At 30.3% G+C, this 25,845-nt stretch overlaps 2 protein-coding genes across 5 annotated transcripts in view; both read right to left on the bottom strand.

Annotated features, from left to right (window-relative positions):
* Positions 1-825: 825 nt before the first annotated feature.
* LOC140670211 (FYVE, RhoGEF and PH domain-containing protein 2) lies at positions 826-7,823 on the bottom strand. The gene is made up of 8 exons (XM_072900785.1): positions 7,650-7,823; positions 7,297-7,459; positions 4,199-4,672; positions 3,384-4,099; positions 3,088-3,293; positions 2,601-2,966; positions 2,006-2,451; positions 826-1,922 (listed from the first exon to the last, which is right to left on the bottom strand). The coding sequence occupies exons 2-8, from the start codon at positions 7,446-7,448 to the stop codon at positions 1,817-1,819; spliced, it is 2,466 nt and encodes an 821-aa protein (XP_072756886.1). The 5' UTR covers positions 7,449-7,459; positions 7,650-7,823; the 3' UTR covers positions 826-1,816.
* A 760-nt stretch (positions 7,824-8,583) lies between these two features.
* Positions 8,584-25,845, bottom strand: part of LOC140670447 (solute carrier family 41 member 1) — a 77,206-nt gene continuing 59,944 nt past the window's right edge. Inside the window, exons 2-10 of one of the 4 annotated variants that reach the window (XM_072901046.1) lie at positions 20,208-20,760; positions 17,089-17,172; positions 16,038-16,310; positions 14,049-14,326; positions 12,811-13,135; positions 11,605-11,899; positions 11,127-11,332; positions 10,635-10,783; positions 8,584-10,555 (exon numbers count right to left, since the gene is read on the bottom strand). In XM_072901046.1, coding sequence (XP_072757147.1) covers positions 10,370-10,555; positions 10,635-10,783; positions 11,127-11,332; positions 11,605-11,899; positions 12,811-13,135; positions 14,049-14,326; positions 16,038-16,308 — 1,710 coding nt within the window. In that variant the 5' untranslated portion in view covers positions 16,309-16,310; positions 17,089-17,172; positions 20,208-20,760 and the 3' untranslated portion in view covers positions 8,584-10,369. Of the gene's footprint in view, positions 10,556-10,634; positions 10,784-11,126; positions 11,333-11,604; positions 11,900-12,810; positions 13,136-14,048; positions 14,327-15,137; positions 15,470-16,037; positions 16,311-17,088; positions 17,173-20,207; positions 20,829-25,845 lie in introns of those variants that run through there. The other 3 variants (XM_072901047.1, XM_072901049.1, XM_072901048.1) reach the window with 3 other exon arrangements.

Here is a 25,845-nt window from a genome sequence, read left to right as displayed (position 1 = left end):
ATATATAAATATCGAAAATAATATCATGTAAAATCAATTTGCGACAAGAATTAGTTGTTTAGAAATAAGAAATAAATGTTAGATAAACGTTGAAAATGTTGAATCTCAAAATGTTTTATTATTATGTTACATTAAGGAAAATAAAAATTTGTTTAATTTTTCCACAGCTTCTATATTTAGTATATATATATATAGAAGTCTGTGGAAAAATTAAACAAATTTTTATTTTCTTTAATGCAACATAATAATAAAACATTTTGAGATTCAACATTTTCAACGTTTATCTAACATTTATTTCTTGTTTCTAAACAACTATAAACTTTAATTGTTTAATTTTAGAACATCCTGTACATATATATATTTAGTATCAGTTATGTTATCTCGAAAAATATATGTATGTGGATCTGGGACATGATTTATTCAACCTGATTAATATTATCTGTGCAAAAACATTTTGAAAGTATAAAATAAACAAAGCTCAATTAAATATCAAATTAAATATGAAGTAAGAATCAATAATAGAATTAATGTTATATTATAGTAAAATAAAAGTAAAAATAAAGAGAAAATAAAAATCTAGGCAAATAAAAAATTTACAAAATATGATAAATTATATTATAAATATAGCATCAAATTTATATAAATTAAATAAAAGTATAAATTAAACCGTTAAGAAAGGATGACAAAGGAGGGAGACAAAAAGAGAAAGAGAAGAGTGGAGAAAATAGAAATAATAAGTTTTCTCATTTCTAGTTGTCAGATCCTAGGTTAATAATAGAGAATACTTTGGTGTATGTGTCTGTAAATACAAATCAATATTCTAAATACTTTATCAATCTGCTTTATTCCTTTGAGGACAGAGATAGAGAATAGAAAGTTTTACAAATCTTTGGAAATCGATATCAGACCCCAATCATGTGTATAAATCGATTATAAAATGTATTAAAAACGCATTTAAAAAATGTATTAAAACAAGAGATATGTACTAATTTCTTTTTAATACATATATATCAAATAGACATACGAATTTCTACAATGATTTAAAAATGTTTTCTTTTTCAAGATATAGGTTTTCCTATTAATAATGATAGTAGCGTTAATCACGATCCTTTTCGAATTATAACTCTTTCTTATAAAACGAATAAAAAGGATATTTCACAAGTAGCAATAATACTATTCACATATTTAATATTCAACTGACAGTCTTTATGTACAATTCAAGAAACATGATAAATGTGTACATAGAGGATATTTATTCTATTAGGCATCCAAATGCACTTTTGTATGCAAACATAGCTATAGTAAGTAAAATAAAATTAGCAATTTTTCTAGTATTTGTAATTAATAGGAACTATGTTTAAAGATATTTAGAGAAACTATTGAATTTTAAATACGAAATAAGTTTATTAATAAAATTATGGAATTGCGCGTTTAATAAAATTGACTTTTTTTCATAGTTAAATAGCGTACTATCACTGAAGCATGTAATTAACTTCTTTAAACATTGCGACGTATCGACTTCCATTGTAAATTACGGTCGGCACAGCGTATCGTGATCGAACGACATATATATTTATAAATATATTATAACAGAACATTATACAAAACAACAAGCGTTTCGGCAGCGGCCGCTATTGACTCGATTTCTCTCTTGTAATGTATACATTGATAACAATATATATATAACACAATTTAACGTCATTTTAAATTTAGCTAATTAACTAACGATTATCTTACATTGTTGTATCGTGTTCTCTCGTTTACGAATACGATAATAAAAAATTGGCTAGTTTGGTAGATAAAAAGGTACGAATATTCATTGTACATCATTTATCGATTGACTTTCTTGTGCGCTTTCATTTTCCACCTGCGTAGAATGAGGTAGCTCAGCCTTCGTAGCCAGCTCTAACGTGTACATCCATCTAAAAATCATATAGGTATCTCATATATATATATATATATATCTAAATCAAATTATATAAATATTTAATTTCTGTAAACCCACTTTTCTTTGTCTTTTTGAGAGGACGCTTGGAGATAGTAATATTTCCTAGAATGATGCATCTTGAATGCTCTTATCCGATCTTTCATGTTCAAGGGATCCTCGTCAGGGAGTTTTGTACCTTCGGTGACCATAAAGCCTGGCATGGGCGTCGCTGTCATGGCCATGCTCTCCGACTCCGATTTGAACGAATACAAAACAAAGTCGACGTGTAACGCGAACCATCGTTTTGTCCACGGTTTACTGGCCTGCGTTTTCAGTAATAGGTATCCGGATAATACTGATGGCGCACTCGCTGATACTTGCAATAAACTTGGCACCGGTCCAGAGGGTGAAGACGGTGATTTAGTGAGTGGTTGAGTAAGCGTAGCGTGACATAATCTGCACACTCTCATATTCTTATTGTCTTCGAATAATAATTTCTGATTTGAGCATTTACTACAAACCACCTGCAAAAAAATAAAATGTATTATCAAATCTGTTGAGCTTTAATTATTATTATTATTATTATTATTATTATTATTATTATTATTATTATTATTATTATTATAATTAAGTAATTTATAATGAAAAATTAACTATAAAGTGTAGTGCTTACTATTCCACAAGCCCGGCAATTGTGCTTTCGCTTCATCACAGAAAAACTAACTTCGCAAACCATACACCTGGTAACATCATCAGCTTTAACTAAAGAAGTCTTAACGTTACCAGTTTTCAGACTGGCTTTACGTTTCATAATCTCTTCCATCGTTTGGAACAATGCGTCCAACCACGCTGCTTTTTCCGCGGCAGCATGTGTATACAATTCGACACTTTTATTTTCGTCCCTTATGTAAAAAGTATTTGCTGTTTCTAGATTGTCTCCTTCAACTACTTGTAAATTTTCCACCATAAACTTGGCTCTTAGTCGGTACATAGGACCTGGTATCAGTCTTATTGAACAGAGTAATAATAAATCACTAAACTGAAAAAAAGATATAAACAATTATTTAACAAATTGCAGAAGAAAAAGAAAAAGAATGCTTTTACGAATATTTTGTAAAACATTAACATATTACGCGCGCATATAATTAATTAATCTTTACCAAGAATAGATGTCTCTCCTGATGATCGCCACTACGCGCTGAAATTTTCACTATACGTCCTTCTTTTACTAATTCGCGAGTCGCACTGACTAGATCAGTTGCATCATATATACTCTCTTGGATTTCTAAAAGTTTCTTAAATTTATCGATTTTTTTCATTGCCTCGTTTGTATGATTCGCTGCTGTGGAAACCAATTCTAGAGCTTCTGAAATTACAAACATTACAAAAGATTTTTAATTGAAATAGTTATGATCTAAATATGTAGCATATGTAATAATAAAAAATATAAATTTACTTTGTGTATCTTCGTAATCCGGATTGTCTTCAGTGAGATTTCGCAAATAATCCTTAAGAAGTAGCTCGTATCGTGGTAGCCTCTGTATTGGACTCAACATGTGATGGGCTAGTGACAATTTAGCACATTCATCGAGCTTTTGAATCTCATTAATAATTGCTGCAAATTTCGGCACTTTGTTTTTCTGTATATTTATCAGATTCATGGCGTAATCAAAATTCTTTACATATTCTGTATACATCTTGAGGAATGGCGCAAAGTTTTTCATTATGTCACCGATTTTCGGATTCGAATCCCAACATTGCATTCTCTCTTCGAGTTGTGGTAATAGAAAGTCATTGTGAAATTTATAAATGGATTTAATATTTGAGAACATGTGTTGGACTGTTTCTGGAGGGAACATTGGATGTGCTCTGTTCTCCTGATCGACTCTAAATTGAAATACTTGGTCGATTAAATGCAGAACATTGACGTAATTTTTCTCAGTCGCTAGTAACTCGTGCGCCACGTGCAACGCCTTCTTTCGCTTCGAATCAGGAGACCCTTTCCTTGTGAGCAGTTTGGGCTCGGATATCGATTCGTCTGTATGATCCGCCACTATGGCAGAATCTGTCTCTGAAGATCTTATTTCTTCTGACTCTTCTTCGCTTTCGGATTCGCTTACTGCATATGTATCTAATGTATATTGGTGAGACCTCCTCTCTGAAGCTACGTATCTGTAATTATTTTTAAAAAAAGCATGCTTTACAATTTTTTTTTGTTAAAGATACATAAATTATATTGTCTCTTTTTTTTGTATCAAAAGCTATACTCACCTGCTACTTCTATATTCTAGAACGCTATGTGACATTTTAATATAGGACGTTTCGGTTGAAGTTTCTTCATGCCTCGTGATATCGATGCATTCAGCGGGTGTGCATGAAGCAGACATGACGAACGGCTGAAATCGCGGAAAGCCGCCGAAACTGGCGATCCTATGGAAGGAATGTCTGACGTATTGTTGCTCCTCAACACTTGTTGCCGTGTCCGAATCTTGCGAGTTCCCATTTTCGCTGGTTGTGCTCTGTTGCTCCGACAAACGTGGTGCCTTGGAATGTCCCTCCTCCTGTTGTGGAAATTCCTCCTTATCCTCCGTAATCTCCAGATCGGTATAAAAAGTGCTGGTGGGTGAGGTATTTTTCAAACCGAACATTTTTAGGCCTTCGATCTTCCGATTACTTCCGTCTCCAGGTTCCGGAAATAGGCGTGTCATCCAGGATGAAATGTCCCTCAACTGACTTCGTTGCATCCTATAATCATCACATTGCTAATTGTAGTCAATTATCGCATACTTTGCACGTAAGAATAATTGGAGCATATAGAAAAGAAACTATGGCGAATGCACATGGTAAATATCATAAACATTCAAATATTAAATAAACATATTAATTACGAATGTAGTTTGACTTTTACTGTAGCCTAATAAGATTACAAGCTCTTCAAATCATTTGTATTTCAACTTCTATGACAGATAATATAAAGAAATATCGCTCACGTATGTGTTACTCCTACTGAAAAGCCCTGACTCATAAATTCGCTTGATAAAAAGTTGATTTTTATTTTCTTAGTAAACTCTAAAGTACATTAATCCATGCTCATGTTGTATCATAAAGCTATGAATATCACCTCAAATTTCACATGGCCTTTTCGATGCAACACATTACCGGATATCTTTATTTAACGAATCTACGATCCCATTACTGAAAATGAGAGAGAGAGAGAAAGAGAGAGTGGAGAGAAGAAGAGAGAAAGAGCTATTTCCATCATCGATGTGGTGGCTCCGAAATAACAGCTCGATAGATTTCTCTCGAGGGGCTATTTAAAAACGCACGTTCCTCTTACGTGGATCCATTACGTTAAAATTAACGTGCCGGTTCTAGCGTGCGAGCGAGAACGCTTGCGTCACGTCGGCATTATTAATTGACATTCGGCGTGCTCTGAACAGAACAAACGCACGCATACACGCATCGTTGTATATGCATGCATGCTTGCACACACACGCATTAATGCACGACAATTCTGTCTGATGCATATTTTAATTTCAAAGGCGTCAGAGATCTTAATTTTTGCACGATATAATAAAGAGAATTCTCGTAAAAAAGAAAAATCGTTCTTTTATATAGATCGCATAGAACGATCTAAGTGCGTAAATCAAAACAGAACCTTCTTTGAACAACACGCACGTGGAACGTATATACATATATATATATATATCCAGGGAATGTAAGAAAGAAATAAATAGATGTATTATGTTAACTTGTTCAACTGTGGTATATATGCAAATTATATATATCTTTTAGGAAACATTATTCTATACGAATTTTTTATTCAGATGTAAATTTATGAAAATTAAATTTTCTTGCGTCTCAAGTTTGAGATTAATTCTTCTAACAATAAGTTTAAAAAAAAAAAAAAAATAGATTATGCACACACATTTGCTGCATGTGCGCTTTTTTAACTGATAAATTTTAAGCAACTCACATTTAGTATTAAATATTGAGTTTTATAATCATCGATGAATTTTTATTCATATCGTAGCCTCAGTATTTAGATTAGCAGAACGAATATATATACAATTATCTCGAATTAACAAGCTGAGATTCAGATTTTAAAACGCTCTTGACTCTCTGCGGCTTTCCGCTTTGCACTTTGCGTTATGATTTGAAGTATGCATGTATGGCGATACTTATCTAAATTTATTTATAACAGCATAGTAGAACTTAAGACGCAAAATAGTCTGCGATAGTACGAGAGGATATTCCTTTAAAGCACTGTCAAATATCATAATCATGTTTACAATTAAAGTATATTTTAGTATTCATTTTATACATATTTTCTAATTAAAGGTAAAATATTTAAAAGTAGTAGTAATCAATTATTATCTTTCGTTTATTTGAAGAAATTAAAAAGTCTAATGGAAAAATAAGTCCATAAAAGATGGAGAATGTTAAGTCTAAAATATATAATAATTTCGTAAATTTTATATTTTTTTTGCATCCTTCCATCCGCGCTTGGCTCTCTTATTTACCTGTTTATTTATAATTGATATTTATCTCGGAATCTTTTATTTATTTTTAATTTTATTATTTATATTAATCCTTCATTATCTTCTACCAATTATAAAATTGAATTCTTCTATTGTAAAATTAATCTGACATTTATATTCTTATTAATATGCATAATAACGCATCGAAATTCGATTTTGCAATCTGTAGAACAATTTATAGAACGCAGATGATTTAGAAAAAAAAAAAAAAAAAAAATGGATAAGTTAAAAAAAGAATAGGTATCTGATATCAAGTCCTATAACATATATTAATATTTTTTAAATTAAATTCATATTCAAATCTTGAGTATTATATTTATTTTACTTTAAATGCAAGTGAAAGTATAATTAAAATAAACAGACTTATAGTAGAATTTAAAAAAAAAAAAAAAAAAAAAAACCTAAAGATTTCAAGAAACGTCATTCTCCAAAACTATATTTACATATAGTTAACATGAAATCAGACAGGCAAATCAAACAACATATGTATATTACTCATTTACCTATGCAATAATTACGAAAGAATCAAAAAGGTGACTGAACAACCTTGTCGCTTTTAATTCACCTCTTCATCATCTTAGAGACGTAGAATACAGGTCCGAAAGTATCGGTCGACCCTCAGTGAGGGATTAAAGGGCGGCATAGGTACTCCGTCATAGAGGGTACTACGCCCTTCGTCGACGAGCGCGCGATTACACTCTCTCGTGTACTCGGAACCTACGTCATTAATGTTGCGCGGGACGAGAAAAGGCGGAAATGAGGAGGCTGACAATAAGACCGGGAAAGACAGAGAGGAAGAGTGAATTCCATCTCGAGTGTCATCGTTACCTCTTGCCCCGGGATCGCTTATAGTGCAGCGGAACAGCAACAGGCGCACGCGGATCGAGGCGAGCATAATGATCGGCTGGAGTGAGGCGGCGAGGACGAAGCGAGGCTGATCCTTCCCCCGGAGACTCAGGGCTCGAGAGAATCACCGGCATTCATGGCCGCACTGCGAAGTAAACGGTTGATTACCGCACACTGCATCGCGACAGCGTGTATATATATATATATATGTATATATATGTATATATATGTATATATATGTATATATATGTATATACGCTCGCGAAAATTAGCGACGCGAGAACTTGGTCGAGGAACTCGACCCCGAACGGCAAAAGCAGCTGAGCGACTCGTACTTGGATGTGGAAGCGCGATTAGAAAACGAACGACAGTGTTCCGGATTGTATCACTCGACAAACACGATGTACACTGCGTGTAACGTAGTACTAGCGAGCTAATTTGCGCAGATTCGTTCGTTGGACTATCGAATACGCGTCGATATTCGGCTGCTGTCGCGACGCCAACGGCGCGTGACATGTGACTGGAAGGCTCTTCGCGGTTAAATTATGTCGGAAAGTGGGAGAGCGCGTACTTCGACTACGTTACCTTCCAATGGTAACGCGATCAAGTCGATACATATTAAACCGATAATATCGACAATCCAGAAAAACATTTGTATATAAGACGTTTTGTTTGTTTACAAATATTTTTATAATTTAATAATACATAATTAATGTACAGTAATGATAATAATTTAATAATAATATATAATATATCATTATATCCAATATCTGATTTGTTGAATATTTTTATATAAAAATATTCAATAAATATTATATGTTAATTGTAGCTTAAATTTATCAATAAAAATATTTATAACAGTAATTATATCAATAAAAATATATTAAATATAGGCTAAATTTATCCTTGAAACAACATATAATTTATAATTTCGTTTGTGGATTTTTCTTGCAGTATCTCGTCTGTAATTAACAACAAAGTTTAATAATCTACTATACGAAAAATTTTAGCAGACATCGATGTGAGAATGATAAAAACAGAGTAAAAGAATCAAATCTTTTATATATATTAACATATACTTCACAGAAGAATATTAAAATAACAACTAGAGTAACAAATAATTCAAAAATAATTGCTTACTAAAGCACTTATTCATATAGAATTATTATTTTGTACTCAATAATATATTCATTATTATATATGTACATGCAATTTATATATATACATTTATTAGAAAGACAAATAGGCAATTAAATAATCGATCACATGTTGATGATTATACATTATATTAAAAATACTAAAATATTACAATATTGTTGAGGAAACGCACCACATTAACCTCTGCATTAATTTGACGAAATACGCTAGACTTTAATTTTATCGACCTTTGTAAAATTATGATACATACAGTTGCTTAAAAACAATTTCAATTTTTATATTCTAATTTTGTGTATCTAAATTTAGTGTACTGTAAAAAAAATATAAAACGATAAAGTACATATAGCATCTGTTGATATTATTTTTTTGATTAAAATTGTGCTTAAACTTGTAAAATTCTACCAAACTAATGATACAATTTCTACACAAGATTAAATTCACGATAGTTTAGTCTCTTCTGTGATTGAAATTACTTTAAAAAATATAAAATATATATACAGAAAAATATTTAAACATTTACAAATATTTAAATGTAATTTCGGTATAAAAATACCTGCATAAAAATATAACAATAAATGATTTGATAAGTTTACAATTTTATTATATTGAATATTTATTGTAATTTGGTTAATTTCATTTGTAACAAATTCACTAATTTACTTTTTCTTAATTTTTATAATAAATAATGTTAACAAAAAAAGTATAATAAATTTAAAAATAATAAATTAAAATTTTGGTAAAAAAATCCCCCAAAAGAAGCAATGTAAAATATTGTTTCTGACATGACACATATTAACGGATTAAAAAAAATAAATATTCAAAATATTAATTTCTCGCGTATGTTCAAAGATAATTGACGCAGTTTAACTACTCGGTATTGTTCGAGCGTTACGTAACGCGTGTTCCGGACATATTGCGTAATTAAATAAGATATACAGGTAAGGCAGTGGCGAAGAATGACAATCAGCGTTTATTTTAATAATAGGCAGTTAAATCGACCTGCTGTTTTAATTGAACCGCAATTGCGTTGCAGTCATCTGATTGCACAATTAAATAATGTTTTATTTGCTGCGACAGAACAAATATTCCGAATATCTTGCAATATATCTCTTAAGATGGACGATACGGTAATCCTTGAAAACGATATTTGCTTGTTCATGACTCTTCATGGCCACTGTTTTATAAATTATGATTATTATCCTTTAAATTAAAACAAATCACAATACGATCGTGCTTCCTTCCATTCCAAGTCTGACGTTTAATTCTCGTCGAATAATGCAAGTATTTAAATACATATCTAAAATGCAAAGGTCACTTTAATATACTCTTAAAAATGTATATCTTTCAAACTTTTAGAATATATTTTTAAAATTTAAAATGTTTTCAAATGTTTTCCAAATCTTTTAGACTTTCGTTGAACTTCTGTTTGCTTCTAATTTGATTAAACTTTTGCATCGATTTGCAAGAAATTATCTGCCCTGCGTAAAAAAACGCGTGATGTATTGAAAAATTGTATTTTCAATAATTATAGCTAATCATCATACTGAACTTGACTACTGATCAATTTAGCTTTAATTGCTTCTGTTTCGTCAATCGCAGATCACATATTTATGCAAACAATTAACAACTATCTTTCTCTTTCTGTCTCTTTTAGAATCAACAAAATAAATCTATGTATTCGTAATCTGAGTATTTCGTCCTATTTCTTAGTATTATTTGGCCATTATTTCTTGCTCGGTTTTGCAAATCACTTTGAATAAACGCTATATCATGACAGCGCATTCGATCGAGCATTCAATCAACAATTTTATCGTTAAAAATTCCTCGCGCGATGTATTTATGTCTATTTTCTAAATTGATTCTAAATTGGATTTGTGTTTTACATTTCATCACGGATTCATTTCCCGATACAATATGGTTGATTTATTATCGAGTATATGAAGAAAAAGGCCAACGCTAGGAATAATGATCCGCTGAGATCACCTAGTGCCGTTAAATAGGGGATCGCTGAGTTATCAGGATCAATTTTGTACCTCCACATTGCGTGAATAATTATATGTGCAACATATAACAGAACCATTACCTGAAAAAATAAGAAAATTTAATTATAATTTTATTTTTCATTTAAAATAGAAACAAAACAAGAGTATTATGTAACTTACCTGTAATACGGAAACGACTATGTAGGAGATTACGAAATACGCATGTATCGTACAATTGCCCGGATTTAATACGTCAGCGATGAAGACGAAAATCAGTTGACCAGGAATTGCCATTGCAACGAGTAATCTAGCGGTTTTCGCATATGGCGCTGTTTATAAGGAAGAAAAACTGTCAGATATTGCACGGGAAATTCCTGCACGGAAAATTCCAACATGAAAAATTCCTATGTTAAAAAGTTTTATTCAGAAAGAGTGTTTATTCCTCTAAATAAGGAAAAAAGATAAATATATATGAAAAATGAGATAAGAAAAGATATAGAAAATTATATAAAAGATATAAAAGATAAAGAAAACATGTCAATGTTTAATAATTTCAAATAAAAAAAATTTTAGAGTAAAAAATTTATAATTTACGAAGAAAAGAACATTTTTGTGCAAAAGAAATAAGTCGCGTTAAAAAATATTTTTCTGTATTTGGAATTATATACATACATCCTACGAAGAGAGCTGCCCACGGGAAAACAAAAATTTTTCCATGCGGCGGTAAAATTCCCATAATGGAAGACTGGTGTAACATAGTTGACATTCGAGACGCTTGCACGGATACTAAATTACCGCCAATTCCGTTAATAACTGGTTGAAAAACTTCAAATCCATTATAGGACTCAAGCATTTTCTCGAGAACTAATCCACCTCCGCTAAAGATAACATAAGCAAATAAAATAAAAATATAGAATCAAGCAAAGTATAATAATCGAATTATATTAACATGATAATCAAATTAATTATTAACACAATTACATAAATAAAAATATAGAACTAAGCAATATAATAAATTAAAAATAGACTTGAATATTTGTAATTCTATACATATGTAACTCAGTTACATTTAAATAAAATCATCCAAAAAATCAAGAATATGTATTTACTATATACACAAATAATGCATCTAATGCCATTTTAAACTAACCCACTGATTAAAAGAGCGGATATAATAGGAACCCAGCCGGACTTTAACACACTTCTCGTATATTTATTCTTTAATACAATCAGAATCCATAGTGGCAAGAGCAGCAAAAAACCTCCGAGGACAACATATAGTACCCATATTTCGGCTTCCAGCCTAAGGAAGAATTCCGAGGCTATGGCTGAAAGGATGCTAATGGATACGACGTCACCAATAGATGCAGCTAAAGGAGTTGCTAAATTGTCCGGATTCATTTTGAATCGATAGGATAACATGATTACGGCAATCATGACAAAATCTGTAAAAATAAAAATTATTTGACAATTTAGACTTCGACTTATGCTGTTGACAATGTATTCTTATTGCATCTATTAAGGAGGATACTTTATACACTAACTTACATGCTATTATGATAAGCGTCAAATGTAATAATTTAAAAATTAGTAGAAAAGAATTACAAGAAAGGAAGAATTTATAGGAAGAATTTAAATAATTTTTAAAAATTATGAACTTGTAAAATAAATATTATAATTACATTATAAATGCGTAAAGATATAAATATATGTATATACATATTTATTATAATATACATATAAATATATATCATAAATTGCTTAGTAAAATTATACCAGTTTTAAAAAAATAATACATTCAATAAAATTTTGTACTAATACTGTGTTTTTAACGAAATGTATTTTTTATAATTCATAAAAAATAAATTTCCATAATGAAGACTGATTACATTTGCAGATTTGTCAAGATATATTGTGCACAAACAAAAAAAAAAAAAAAAAAAAAAAAAAGAAACCTGTGAAATATCAATAACTGGCACGAATTATGATTTGAATTTAGAATATGAGTAATATCGTAAATTATTCGCATAATTTTGCTAGATTGAAGGTTGAAACGGAAAAATTTTCACGCATTAACAAAAGAATATATTTATACATATATACATATAAAAAAAAGAAAAACAAGTCTTCACGACGAACGACATGCACATAAAGAGCATCATCTGTGCATAAGAAGAGATAACATCTGTTAGTATAATGCGTGACCGAGCTGCGATAGCAATGCGTTATTAATGCTAATTGCTGATAAATGGCAAATAGATTACCTTACACACAAGTGTCGATTCATGGGAGCAAGCGCGTAAGCGGTGTTCATTAATCAATGTTTAATAAGCACACCGACGAGAGGATGGTTTACCTAAGATAAAACAGGAACTGGTTGCTGTGCACATGCACGAAACCGCCAGCAGTAACGCGTGATTCCAGACGAAGCCGTTTCCATTGAGCGCGCCTACTCCCATTCCGAATACCGATAGACAGAGGGCCGCGACTATCGCTTGGACCTGCACCAAGGCGATGTTACCGATGATCATCTTGACGATCTCCCGTCGGCCCTTCATGTTGCCTAAATTCGCTTGGGTGCATAACCGCGACGCCAAACACATATCGAGGTTGCCCTTCAGACCTTGCAGCGCCGTAGTCAGAATTAATAACTGGGGAACTTGTTCGAAAGCTGTCAAGTCCTGGAATCAAATATATGCTCAAATTAGAATAAAGAGAGAGATATGAAATTTATAGGAATTAATTAATACGTTTTCTGCCGTGCGGATCATACACCCTACCCTGAACTTTCCGTTCAGATATCGTTTGATATTTTCGCTGTTAAATGTAATATTATTAAAAAATAATTTATAAAATTATGTATTTATAAATATTATATAGTATAATTATTATACCGTAAAGCGTATGCGGCAATTTGGTTTTTATAGAAATATTTCTTTAATTTCTTTGAAAACAAAATTTGAGAAATTATTTCTAATTACATTTCTCATTTAAAATTAAATATTGCATCAGTTTAGGCATACAAAAAAATGATTATTTAAGGCGAATTTAAAGCGTCAATTAGAATCTATTATTTAATTATGTCCCGGAAAATTGCATTATTAGCATCAATTTATTTTCATCTTTAAACATATATCGCGTTGACAAAAGAGAGAGAACTTATGAATAGATGAATGAATGTATTATTATTCAAATATATTAAATTCAATACACACGCTCGTTTTATAGAAAACTAATACAAAGTTTTCATTTTCAGTTGATTAAATCATCCAATTTTTTTATTTTTAACGAACTTTTATCGCCCTGATAAAAGTCTTCATCTAAAATCTATAAAAATCTGTAAAATTGTAAAAAAGTACTCAAAGTGATTATACAATCATACCGTGAAACAAGATATCTTACTTAAACGATCGATAAATGTATCAGACAAACCCGATAAACATTCGGATGGAAACCGACTTCGACATTTTTTTCCTCGATAATAATAAACTGTTTCATTATCTTTGGACAATGATAAATAACTTGATCGATAAGAAGACAGTCTAAGAAAAAAAAATAAACGGTTCGAGTCTCTCTTTGTTAAAAAGCCCTTACCTTTGCGGTAGTGAGAACACGACCGGCACCGATAGTGCCCAATCCAGCGATGAAAAAGGGTACTGAGACCTGAAGAATCGTGTGATACCATTTTTCATTTCTGATATTTCTTTTGTTTCCATGTCCATTCGGGTCTGCACGATAATCTGGATCAGGATCCGAAATAGCAACTGATGAGATTGTCACTATGGAACTACCGCTGGAGAGAGATCCATTTCCGTCACCACCACCAGTCATGTCTTTCTTGTCCTTTATACCGTTGACTGTCTTCAAACCCGCTGTCGAGTAAGTATTAATAGATATTTTCAATTTGTAATATTTGTATTCTTTAAATAACACAGTTCAACAACAAAAAAATAATTTTTTTCCAACACAAGGATAAGAAAAAAAATTTTTTTAATATTTTTTTTTTGCAGAAATTTATATACAAAAGTAAATTTTTTAATTATATTTATTTAAATTTAAAGGTTTTTTAAATACGAATCTAATGTCAAAATTGACAAATTCAAAATATATACATATTTTGAATTTGTCAATTTTGACATTAGATTCGTATTTAAAAAACCTTTAAGTTTAAATAAATATAATTAAAAAATTTTTAAGCTTGAATAAGTATATTTTGAAAAATTTTTAAACATGAATATAAATATACAATTAAAAATTATTTGTTTTGAATTTATATATCACATTAATTATCGGCAAAATAGATTACTTTTGAAAATTGAAAATATTAACAATATAGCTTTTCTGCAATTTTAACTGTAAATTTTTCAAAATTGTGATGAAGCAATGTAAAATCCAAATTGTATTCACTGTTCACAAAATTACAGGAAATGATTAGTTTTATTCTTGTATTTCTTTATCCATGTATTCGAACTATATAATTGAAATATAATCGAATAATTTAATGGAAATTTGATAAGTCGGTCTCGAGATTTGAGAATAAAATATAATATTGGCTTTAAAAAAAAAATAAATAAATAAAAATTTTAATTGAAACTGATATATGTAATTTTTTTCTGCTCAATTAGCCATTTTCATAAACTTTTCAAACTTCGTTAAAACTTCTTTCACTTTTAATTGATTCACATGCAATCTAGAAGAAGGAAAGACTCATTGACACACAAGTTGATGATCTGGTAACTTTCAATGTTTCCGCATTGTCATCTCGTCCCCGTGTAAACACACTTGTATCTTGCCAAGGCACGACAACACGAAATGAAGGCGTTTTTCCTTCGCATCAAGATTATAAACCGTCGCGAATTTATGGTATTCTGATGGTCATGGAACGATCAGTGCGTTAAATAATCGGAGAGTCACACACTTTGCATCGTTATTATAATCACCATTGTGTAGACTGCGCGACTTCTTCTCCCCACCATATTCGCAAACGACTTGTCATATATCGCGACAACAATTAGTTTGTTCGCTTCCTATAGGTGTAGAATTTCGTGCTTTAAGGTAACTCGCAGTAGTGACATTGTCGGAGTTTACTGACAATGTGTTTTAAATATCTCATCGAGCACAATATTCTGTCATATATTGTAGGTATTTTATTATTTACCCCTAAATAATAAAGTCCTTAACTGTGGTCAAATAAATTCGTGTGATATTTGAAAATTTTCACATAACATTGTATATCGCTTAACGCTCTCGGCGTGGTAGATATATAATGTTTTTTTTCATATATTATACGCGGAAGTTATGCAACTCGATTTGATGTAATTGCATGTTATTTTTCATAATTTTTTTGTTTTTAATTTTTATGATATTCCAAGTAGATAAGGGAAAATGAGTCAGAGAAAACACATAACATATAACATCAACATTAGCACAATAATGAAAAGATCGCGTAAGTTGATAAGTTTTGTTTTAATGAAACGTTAAATACGTGAAATTATCTGTCTTGTGTGTTGTGGAATTTTCATTCAACCAGCAATTATTTTAATCCCTGTAATATCTAATTCCATAGTATGCGATATTTCTTACCGGCGACTTTTTTCATAACGACGGGCTCCGCATTGATGTTGTCCGTGTTTAGCTTCTTGTCGTCGATTTTGCCTATGTTTTCGAATTTTAACGTGTAGGCATCCTTACAGGCTGGCATTGTGACACGAGGTATAGTGAAGGCCTGATCTTTGACTCTCTTGGTGTCATCTGCTAGAGTACCATTGCTGCTACTGTTGCTGTTATTCGATACTGTTATTCCTATGCCATTCAACAATACTGGGTCAGTTCGCGAGTCCGGAATAGCGACCATATCTGAAATCAAACGATTCATTTAGATGAAAATCTCCAGGCAGAATATAGAAGTTCTCGATCGTCCGTTTCATATTTAAAACACTAAAGAATATATAAATAAAGAAACGCAAGAATTTTTGAAAGAATCGTTGGACTGATAGTTGTAATGAAAATTAACTATAATAATATCTATATCTATTATAAAGAATTTAATTAAAATTAACTACTTATTAATTTTTAATTACTGTTGATATATAACAGCGCTTTCAAAATACTCGAGCATTTCTTTATGCGAATTAAATTTAGATTTAAATTCGATACTTGAATTAATGCGATGCTATAAATTAATGCTGTAATTTATGATGAATGATGAGAGTAGAAAATTATAAGGAATCTACTAGCTATAAATAAATAAACAGATTGACAGAATTATTAATTTGTTTCTTACTATTTAGTATATTGTATATTAAACTCTTCTTTTTTTTAAATATACATATTTATTTATTTATTTATTGAAATGTTTTTCTAATGTACGATAAACGGTACAATCAAGAAATATTCAAATTAATTCGTAAATGGAAATTTGGCGATATATTTTTAAATGAGCATATTATAATAACAAAGCAAGCGTGTGCGACTCTGTTTTATATTACAAAAATAAAATAAAATAGCGGTGAGTAGCCATTGATGAAACCGTGATTAAGTAATTTGGACAAATTTGATACTTTGATGAAAGTTTTTTGATATAAGTCTTTAACGCTTTTACATTATATCAATAAGATTTAATACATGCTCATACCGATGCTGACGTAGGTTGTTGCCCACTTTAGGATCGACTTGTGATAATTTCACGTCGGATCTGCCTATTTCTGCAAGTTTCGATCTGTAACAATTGAAAGTGATAACTCATTTATTGTTAGAGATCAATCAAAACACTTTTCTTGAGCTTGTCAAACAATCATGTGATTTGCGTATCATATCTCGACAATATGTATATTAGCGATTAGATTATTGCATGATGGATTACCAACTGTCGAAACTATTATAAATACATATTTATTATATATTTTTTAACCGAATACAAATCGTCGCGCTTATTAAAAAAAATTGGTTAGTAAAAATGTATGATGTGCAAAGGTAAGATAAATGGACAGCCAGAAAAGTCGGAAATTATGGAAATTTATGTCATTTACAATTCAATAAGCTAATCAAGAAGCTCGTTAGAATATTCGATAATTTTCAAATGTTTGAATTCAATCGGCGTAAAATCTAAAACCTTGGTACACATTATCACAGAGACAAACGTATTAAATTACAAACGTATAAAATCAATAAATTGATATAAACCTGATCGTATACTGACGCCGTACAAAATTCATAACCAGTAATAAGAACGCAAGCCAGAAGCGATCGATGCTAACTAATGGCTAACAGTTTAAGATTGTAATCTTTACGTCGTAAGTCGTCTAAAAAATAGTATCAGTCGCAATCTTATCAGTAACATGGTTTTACCTGTTCAAACTCCTACTACAAAATTTTAATACTTTTGATTAACAAGTTTACCTATACATTAAAAAAAAATATCTATCATAAAAAACTTTTTATTTTACTCTATTGAAAAAAATAATAATTTATTTGATACTATAGCTTTATTTATATTAAAAATTTTAAGTTTTTAAACTCAGGACAATTTATTAAAATACATTTAAAAAATGTATTGTAAAACACAGATAAACCCTCTGAAGAAATATATATTCTTTATATTTGAAACAATATTTGAATTATATATTTACTAAAGAAAAATAAGAAAACAAAACAAATATATATATATATATATATATATATATATATATATATATATATATTTATTATAAACAGTTAAATTTGAAAACAATTATTTCAAGAAAAAATGTTTTTATGTTATATTTAGATGAGATTATATAAAATTAACATATATAGTTAGTACCAAAATTTGACACGATATAATTTTATATAATCCGATATGATTATATCTAAACAAGTTATATTAATGTTATATTTTATTTCTCAAACAGGTAGTAAAAGAACAATTTTTTATTTATCTGCTCGGTTCCAAAAAAAATCATTTTTGTTGGGACAAAAATTGAACTGGTAAAAATACTATATTCTAATAAATACACTACAACGGTAATTGCAACTTGATAGAATGTGTATCATAATAATGTAAAAATATTTATTCTGTTGAAACATATATAACAGAAATGTTTTAATAAAATACATAACTATATTATGCATTATTAGATATGACAATTTTAATATCAAAACATAACATAATAAAATGTTAAATTTTATAGTGTACAAGTTTTATTCTCAATTGGGGCTCACTTTTATAAGAATAGTATAATAAATTTAAGAAATAAACTATGCATTGAAGAGATATATTTTTTTTACAATTATTTGTTGGATAAGTAAAATAATCATGACAGGACAAGTCGTTATTTTAACCCCGTGGACTCTAGGTTCCTGACGTTTCATGTAATACAATATGCAAAATCAGCGGGAACGTCACCGGATTGATAGAGACAACTGTCGCGTCGCGATAATCTGATCGCACGTGTCACATGAATTGAATTACGCGCGAGTATGCGAGAAGGTACACGCGTACTTTTTGCTTGAGAAAATTCTATTTTTAATTTGAGAAAATCGAAAAGATCCAATTTACAATTAGAGCAAAATAATTTAATAATAATTTATATAGGGTAATTTCGGGTAAGATGGCTATAGTTTTTTAAAATGCAAAAAACATACTTTTATTTTTGTTATTTTTTAATAGTGTTTGGTACATTACCATCACTGAAGCTTAAATTATGTAATATTATTGAAATTAAAAGGATAATATTTAATAGAAATTATATATTATCAAAATAGTACAACATAAGCATTGGCCATTTTACCCAACTTTTAAGGAAAAGATGGCCATAATAATGATAAAAAAATAGTGAAAACGAAAATAAAAATTATAGGTGATATAACAATTTACATATCTTTATAATATGTCTAACGTCATATGTCTAACGTCAATTACGAGCTTAACTGTAATTTATTCGACGTTATAACAATTTTTAGTGGACATATGAAAAACTTTGCAAGTAGTCAAAAGTAAAAATGTGATATAAGATTCACAATATCGTTATTTCGAACAATGTTTGCACATAAACTACTGTAAATATAGATTATCTTTGATAATAACGACTAAAATAGCGCACTATCTAGCAATTATTGAAAAAATTACAGCCTATGACCATCATACCCTAGTTTACCCTAATAATTTATAATAATAATAATTTATTTCGCTTTGTCAAATTTTCATCAACTCAGAATTGATTAATAGAATAAATAATAAAAATTATGAGTCATAAATAAAGTAATAATAATTATGATGTAATTAATATTACATGAGATACTTACTATTCTATTACATGAGACCAATCTTTCGTAATAAAATATAATTCTATGATCTTATAACTGATTACATCAATAAATAATGATTAACTGATTAGTTTGATAAATAACTATTTCTAATAATATTATTTATTCCAACATATTTACAATCAGAGGGATCCGAATCGATCGTACACGATGCTAATAATCAAAATTTTCCGAATAAAAATAATTATTCTTAATTATTTTTTATCGTAATGTAAATGTGAAAAAAATTAAAATATTTTTTCTATATAAATGAAGATTTGTACACACGCGAAATGAATTAATTTTTACTCTTTTCAATTAAAGTATAAACTTGACTGTACCAATAATCGCTATTTATCTGATTCTTGATACTTTGTAAATATCTAACAACTTTAAGAATTGCACCAATAGCTGATAAAAAAAAGCAAAGGAAAAAAGATTATCCAGATATCACGTATCGTATATACTCACGTAGAAAGTTCACAGTGAATCTGCGCCAGCGTGTCGAATTTAAGCGATGAAATGCTCGTTTCCGGAGAATCCGTCGACAATGATGACAATGATGACGATACTAACAGTTTGAGCAACGATTCTGGTCCCGATTTGCCGTCGAATGTTCTGCGGCTCCAACTTGTAACGCACACTCTCTTCCGTGGCTGGCGTAAAACCACCCACAGTGAGTTCAAGCACTTCGGAATTTCCAGCGTTATTGAATATTAAGCACACTCTATGTGTCAGATGGCAGAGAAGAAAACCGGGTTTCCCTCTTCGTTCTTCGGAGCGCTCGGAAATGTCCGCGTGCCACGCACGGTTCGGCTTGACTGATAAAAGGAAGCCGTAGCTCGATTGTCAGTACTCCTCCTTGTCCTTGTTGAGCGTTCATGTGTCTACCTCGACGAATGCACGTGCGCTATCTCACCGGTCGTAGGTGGGAGCTAAATCCTGAGGTGAATCGCTGACATCGATTAACAAGTGCCTCGAAAATTAATCAGATCCTCTCACTTCATCTCGAGATAGGGAATCACTAGTTGCGATTAACAATAAGTTCGAAAGAAGGAGAGTGTCATTGGAAATTATAATATAGAATTTATATTCGGGAAAAAAGTAATATTCCTATATATAGAAACAGGTTTTTTTTTTCTTTTGCGAAAAAGAGATCTAATGGATAATTGTTTAAAATAAAATTTAATTAAGCAGAATTAAGCAATATTGTCAATAAACAGATAGAGAAAATTTGCTAATCAAACTTATTTCACTCAATAAAAAATATTACCGATAAGTTGTAATCGCTAAACGTGAATGAATTTTCTTTATCGATAAATAATATGAAATTTTATATGTATATGTAATCGATAAAAAAAAAAGAAAAATTCACATTTACATTATAAATTATTTGCTAAGATTTATTTTTTCAATATACGAATATGTGAGAGATCTCTTCGAATTATTTATTTATTCTCATTTAAAAACTTTCAAGACGTTTTTATAGAAAAATTTCTTTGGACCTTTAGTCTAAATAAAAAGTTTTAAAAGTTGCATTTAATATGGTCAAATCATGTATATCTTTAATTATATCTGACAAACATTCCGGTCACATAGACCTTTCATTGTTATTACGGACGATTTAATGTTATTACTTAAGTGTGACGTAAACGACGCGTCATCGAATCGTTAATCAAATTTTAAGTCTTATACTTTGAGACGATCGTGTGTTGAAGAGTGAGTCATGAATCGATTTGCGTGCGACACCTCTCTTGCTCTCTCTCTTTTCTCCCTCTTTTACATGCGTTTATGCTAACTTTAATCTGCTCGTCTTAATCTAACAAATATGTCGTCCTTTTGCGAACGGGACCCATGAATATTGTATATCATCTACAACATCAGCTGCGCGATTGACATCCCGTGCACGCAAATGTGACCTTACGTTCGTCGGGATTCACGTTACTTCGTGACCGTCAAAAACAGGGAAATACCGTGTTCGGCATAAGAATGGGCGTCACTTATTTTTTACAAGATCATGAAGTGTTTTTATGCGTAATTTTAAACCGTCGATTACGCACTTTATCTGACGTTGTTACCTCGGCCCGATATTAATGATTAATTATCTGTCGCCGTATATAAACCAGCTTTTTGTAATTGATACTCATCTCAAACGGACTCAAGTCTCAAGTTCACAAAAAAAAAAAAAAAAAGATATCATATAATACATTTTAAATAAAATAATGTTTCGCAAGATCAATACATTACAAGATCAAGTCATTTGCAGTTAATGTACCCATAATGCATTTGTAAATAATGTACATACCTCTAATGCATTTGTAAAGAATATTTTGTAAGATCAATACGACATTTGCAGGCCTTGATTATTATATAATTTTATAATTTTTCATCTTCATTAAAATTTAATAACTAACTTTTTATAAAACTTTTTATATAAAGAGCACACTTTAAAGAAATCAAGGATTTATTTTATCCAAAAAAATGTACGGTGCGAATAAGAAATTAAAACGAATCAATTTCCGCCTAATGTGACGTAATTAATACAAATGTAATCTTACACTGTTTCCTATATTATTGGTATATGTTATACACACACATAAACTCTATATTAGTAATATATGCTAATATAAAATAGTATGGTAATGTTTATAGTAATTTTAACTAATTTGTTTTCGTAACAAGTTACTTTTATGTTAAATTGAAAAGTATAATAAATTATATAAAAGTTGTATAACACAAAGTACACAGTATAAGTTTTATTCATGTATCGTGACATTTTTTTTTTTCTTTTTTTTGGAAAAGTTTAGCATAGATAATAAGCTATGCTAATATTTGCACTTAATGCTTGATTAAATAGGGATTTGTCTTAATAACTGTTATTAATTACACTCTTCGAGAACGTGTTTTCAATGACAAACATACATAATCCGGTGCAGTTCGCGAAATCAAATGAACTGATTGTCATCGACTATATCGCGGACTATTATAGTTGCACTTATTACCCCCGCGAATATTCAAGCTTATCTATTAGATGATATTATGTACGGGCACGTTTACAGCGCAATGAAATCTATATAGTTACGCTTTCAAAATAATTCGACAATTAATAATTGTCTGAAGCAAAATTGATATAAATCTTTAATTCTTTTCTATCTAATTCGCTACGTCATAATACAGGTATGTGTTCTGGTATTTTAATTGTTGAACACAATAGTTCTATCGCGATAACATGTGTACATGTAATGATATTATTACTTTATCTAAAATTTGTAAAATTATTATTATCGTCGGTTTTCTTATCACAATCCTTTTCAGTCACTAAAATGATGTCATCAAATATCATAGAAAAGAATTTTATTTAGCTTTATATTTAGCTAACTTTTCATTGAGTCTCGCAATTTGCTATACGATAAATGGATGTTGAGTAACGAGTTCACTCACCGAGATTATACCGATATCGATCCCTTACTGCAATTACGATGCGTATCAGTAGCTTTGATATCAGTTTAAAGAATTTATTCTACGAAGAATACTTGTTTCATAACTTGTCATGGTTAAAAAGGTTACAATAGCACGAGACTCGAGAATTAACATCTTCTCTTGATTATCGAGGATTATCATCAATGACTGGCAATATTACGTTTACCGACATTATAGTACCGGTTCAAAGTTCATATGAGTAAATAATAATAAATCTCGAGTTAAAGTTGATTACTTTACTGATTACTGATACTTATCGCGATATTCAAGTTATCGATAGGAGAACGAGAGAAAGAGAAAGAGAAAGAGAGGGATTAAGTTGTACTTTATTTCGTAAAACAGAAAAATTTACGGCTTACTTAAAGTAATAATATATCTTGGAAATTATATTTTCAAATAATTATTAAATAGACGAATCATTATCTTCTAATATATATTACACATGAAATTTTATATATGTTAAAGTAGCTGAGCAAAAATAAAATAACTTTTATATAATTCATATAATTAATTGTTTAGATTTCTGCAAAAAAATATATTAGAGTCTTATTAAAACAGCTAAGAGATTCTCAACAAATGCTGTTGCTCAATCCTATATTTACGATTAGATTTCTAGCGAAAATCAAGAGAAGATATTGCGATATTTTGAATTTCAAATATTTTTCGTGAAAAAAAAAAAAAAAAAAAAAAAAAAACTAGTTTCATCAAGAAAGCTTGAGTTTCGCAATAACGCCTACGTTTCAAATGACGATTCACGTATACAAGCGTAACGTATAAACATATAGTATTTTACAATCGTGCTTGCCGAAGGGAAGTGAGCCGCGGGTATTCATCGGATTTACAGTCGGCGAGAACATGCAATAAAACAGTTGTAAAGTTTGTGTACATTGTATAGCATTCGGCGTGGCAAGCTGCGCAAACGAGGCGTTGATACTTTCGGCATAAAATGTTTTAAGCAATATACATGTATCGATGATAACACAAAAGCACGCCGTAATTATTTACGCAAATTGTTTGTTTCTCGAAATTATGGACAAACATGCGCGTCTTTTTATAAATAAGATAAAAAAAATTCTAGACTCTGAATTATTGAGAATAAAAAATACATTTAAAGCCCGATATATTTACTTTGCGAAATAGACGAATTTTATGATACGATTTTAGATACAACAATTAATATAAACTCACTTATTAAAAAAAAAAAAAAAAAAAAAAAAAAAGAATTATTCGTTATTTTGCATAAGGTGAGTACAACCATTAATTTGTATAACAATTAATTTTTGCATTAATTAATTTGTACATAACAATTAATAATTGCTTTCATTATTATTCTTATATTGTATCCGGAAAATATTTTAGATATATACACATAAACGCGAAATTTTATTCTATACTTTTAAGTAATACGTGACATTTGAGTCTCCGATTATACGACGGAGTATCACGCGGCGATAAAATTTTTAAAGCGAGCCTCGAATCTTCGCGTGTCCTACACTTGTCGCAATTCATTATTACGACGTCTGATGATAATAATTAAATCCGAATTAAGATCGCGCTCGTCAAATAAATAGTTAGATATCATGTACGCGATCATCATTGTGTTAACTCTCGAGATAAGGCGCACGATCCCCCTACTCTCCTTTCCTTTTCCAGCAAAATCTTTTTCGTAACATCGAGGAAAAAATATACAAGTACTCTTATCCGGGAATATACCCGATGACAATTGCACTGGTAAATGCACGCAGTTATTGTTAGTCATCCAGCAGATAAAAAAAATTATACTAGAGAAGTCACGTTTTTATGTCGAATTTTTCGCACAAAAAGAATGTATGATCACTGTTTCTACAATTTTATCTGGCGAATAATGTCACCTACAACTATATGTTATATAACGTCATTGTGTCTGCCGATACCGTCTGCTCACCTTGTACGTGCGTAATGCAATTTTGCAGAAACGTTTGTCTTTCTGTTTGCCTGCGGTAATAAGCGAATTCGACGAATCGTGCATGTTTTCAATCTCGCGCACAATTTAATACGCGAGATCGAAATTCTTCGCGTCTCATTTGCGTTATCAGTATAAAATGCGTGGGCTGAAAAGTGCAGAGAAAATGTTGCGATAAGAATAAACCGATTTGATGATGCGGTCCTTTCGCGAGGAAATTTTAATCGTTAGAATTGAACGAATTAATTTTTACGCGCGAGATAAATGTTTCAATTATTATGACTTTTTTTGAGGAGATCTTGGAAATTTCCAGAGTTCATATATATTTTCTGTAAAAAGAAAAAAACATGATGTGTAAACACACTCTTGTACTTATTACGTAAAACAGAAAATTGTCTCCTATCGCGCGCGTATCGCGTCAAAATATAATTTCAAGACATATATAAGGATAATTACGTCATTATATGTAGAGAAGATTATATTATACCAGGGGATTTCTTTATCAATTATGTATGTGACGTACGTGGTTGGTAAAAATCGATTGTAATTATGATGCAACTGAATTGATCTCCCTTCTTACCAGTTGTTATGTTGGTTTTATCAGACATGTGATTTATCGCAATTTTTATCAATATTTTCTCTGCCGTGTAAAAGTGCTTTTTCTTTGATAACCGTTCACACGTATCA

This window comes from Anoplolepis gracilipes, chromosome 10 (genome assembly GCF_047496725.1).
Source record: "Anoplolepis gracilipes chromosome 10, ASM4749672v1, whole genome shotgun sequence".
Classification (NCBI taxonomy): Eukaryota; Metazoa; Arthropoda; class Insecta; order Hymenoptera; family Formicidae; genus Anoplolepis; species Anoplolepis gracilipes.
Note: the sequence above shows the minus strand (reverse complement) of the source record. Positions and strands in the feature narration are given on the sequence as shown.

Coding starts and splice junctions, on each gene's coding strand:
- LOC140670211 (XM_072900785.1), bottom strand. CDS start 7,448: ATGCCGGTGATTCTCTCGAGCCCTGAGTCTCCGGGGGAAGGATCAGCC. Junction 2,452..2,600: donor ATTGCCGGGCTTGTGGAATA/GTAAGCACTACA, acceptor ATTTTTTTGCAG/GTGGTTTGTAGTAAATGCTC. Junction 1,923..2,005: donor TCTCAAAAAGACAAAGAAAA/GTGGGTTTACAG, acceptor TATGATTTTTAG/ATGGATGTACACGTTAGAGC.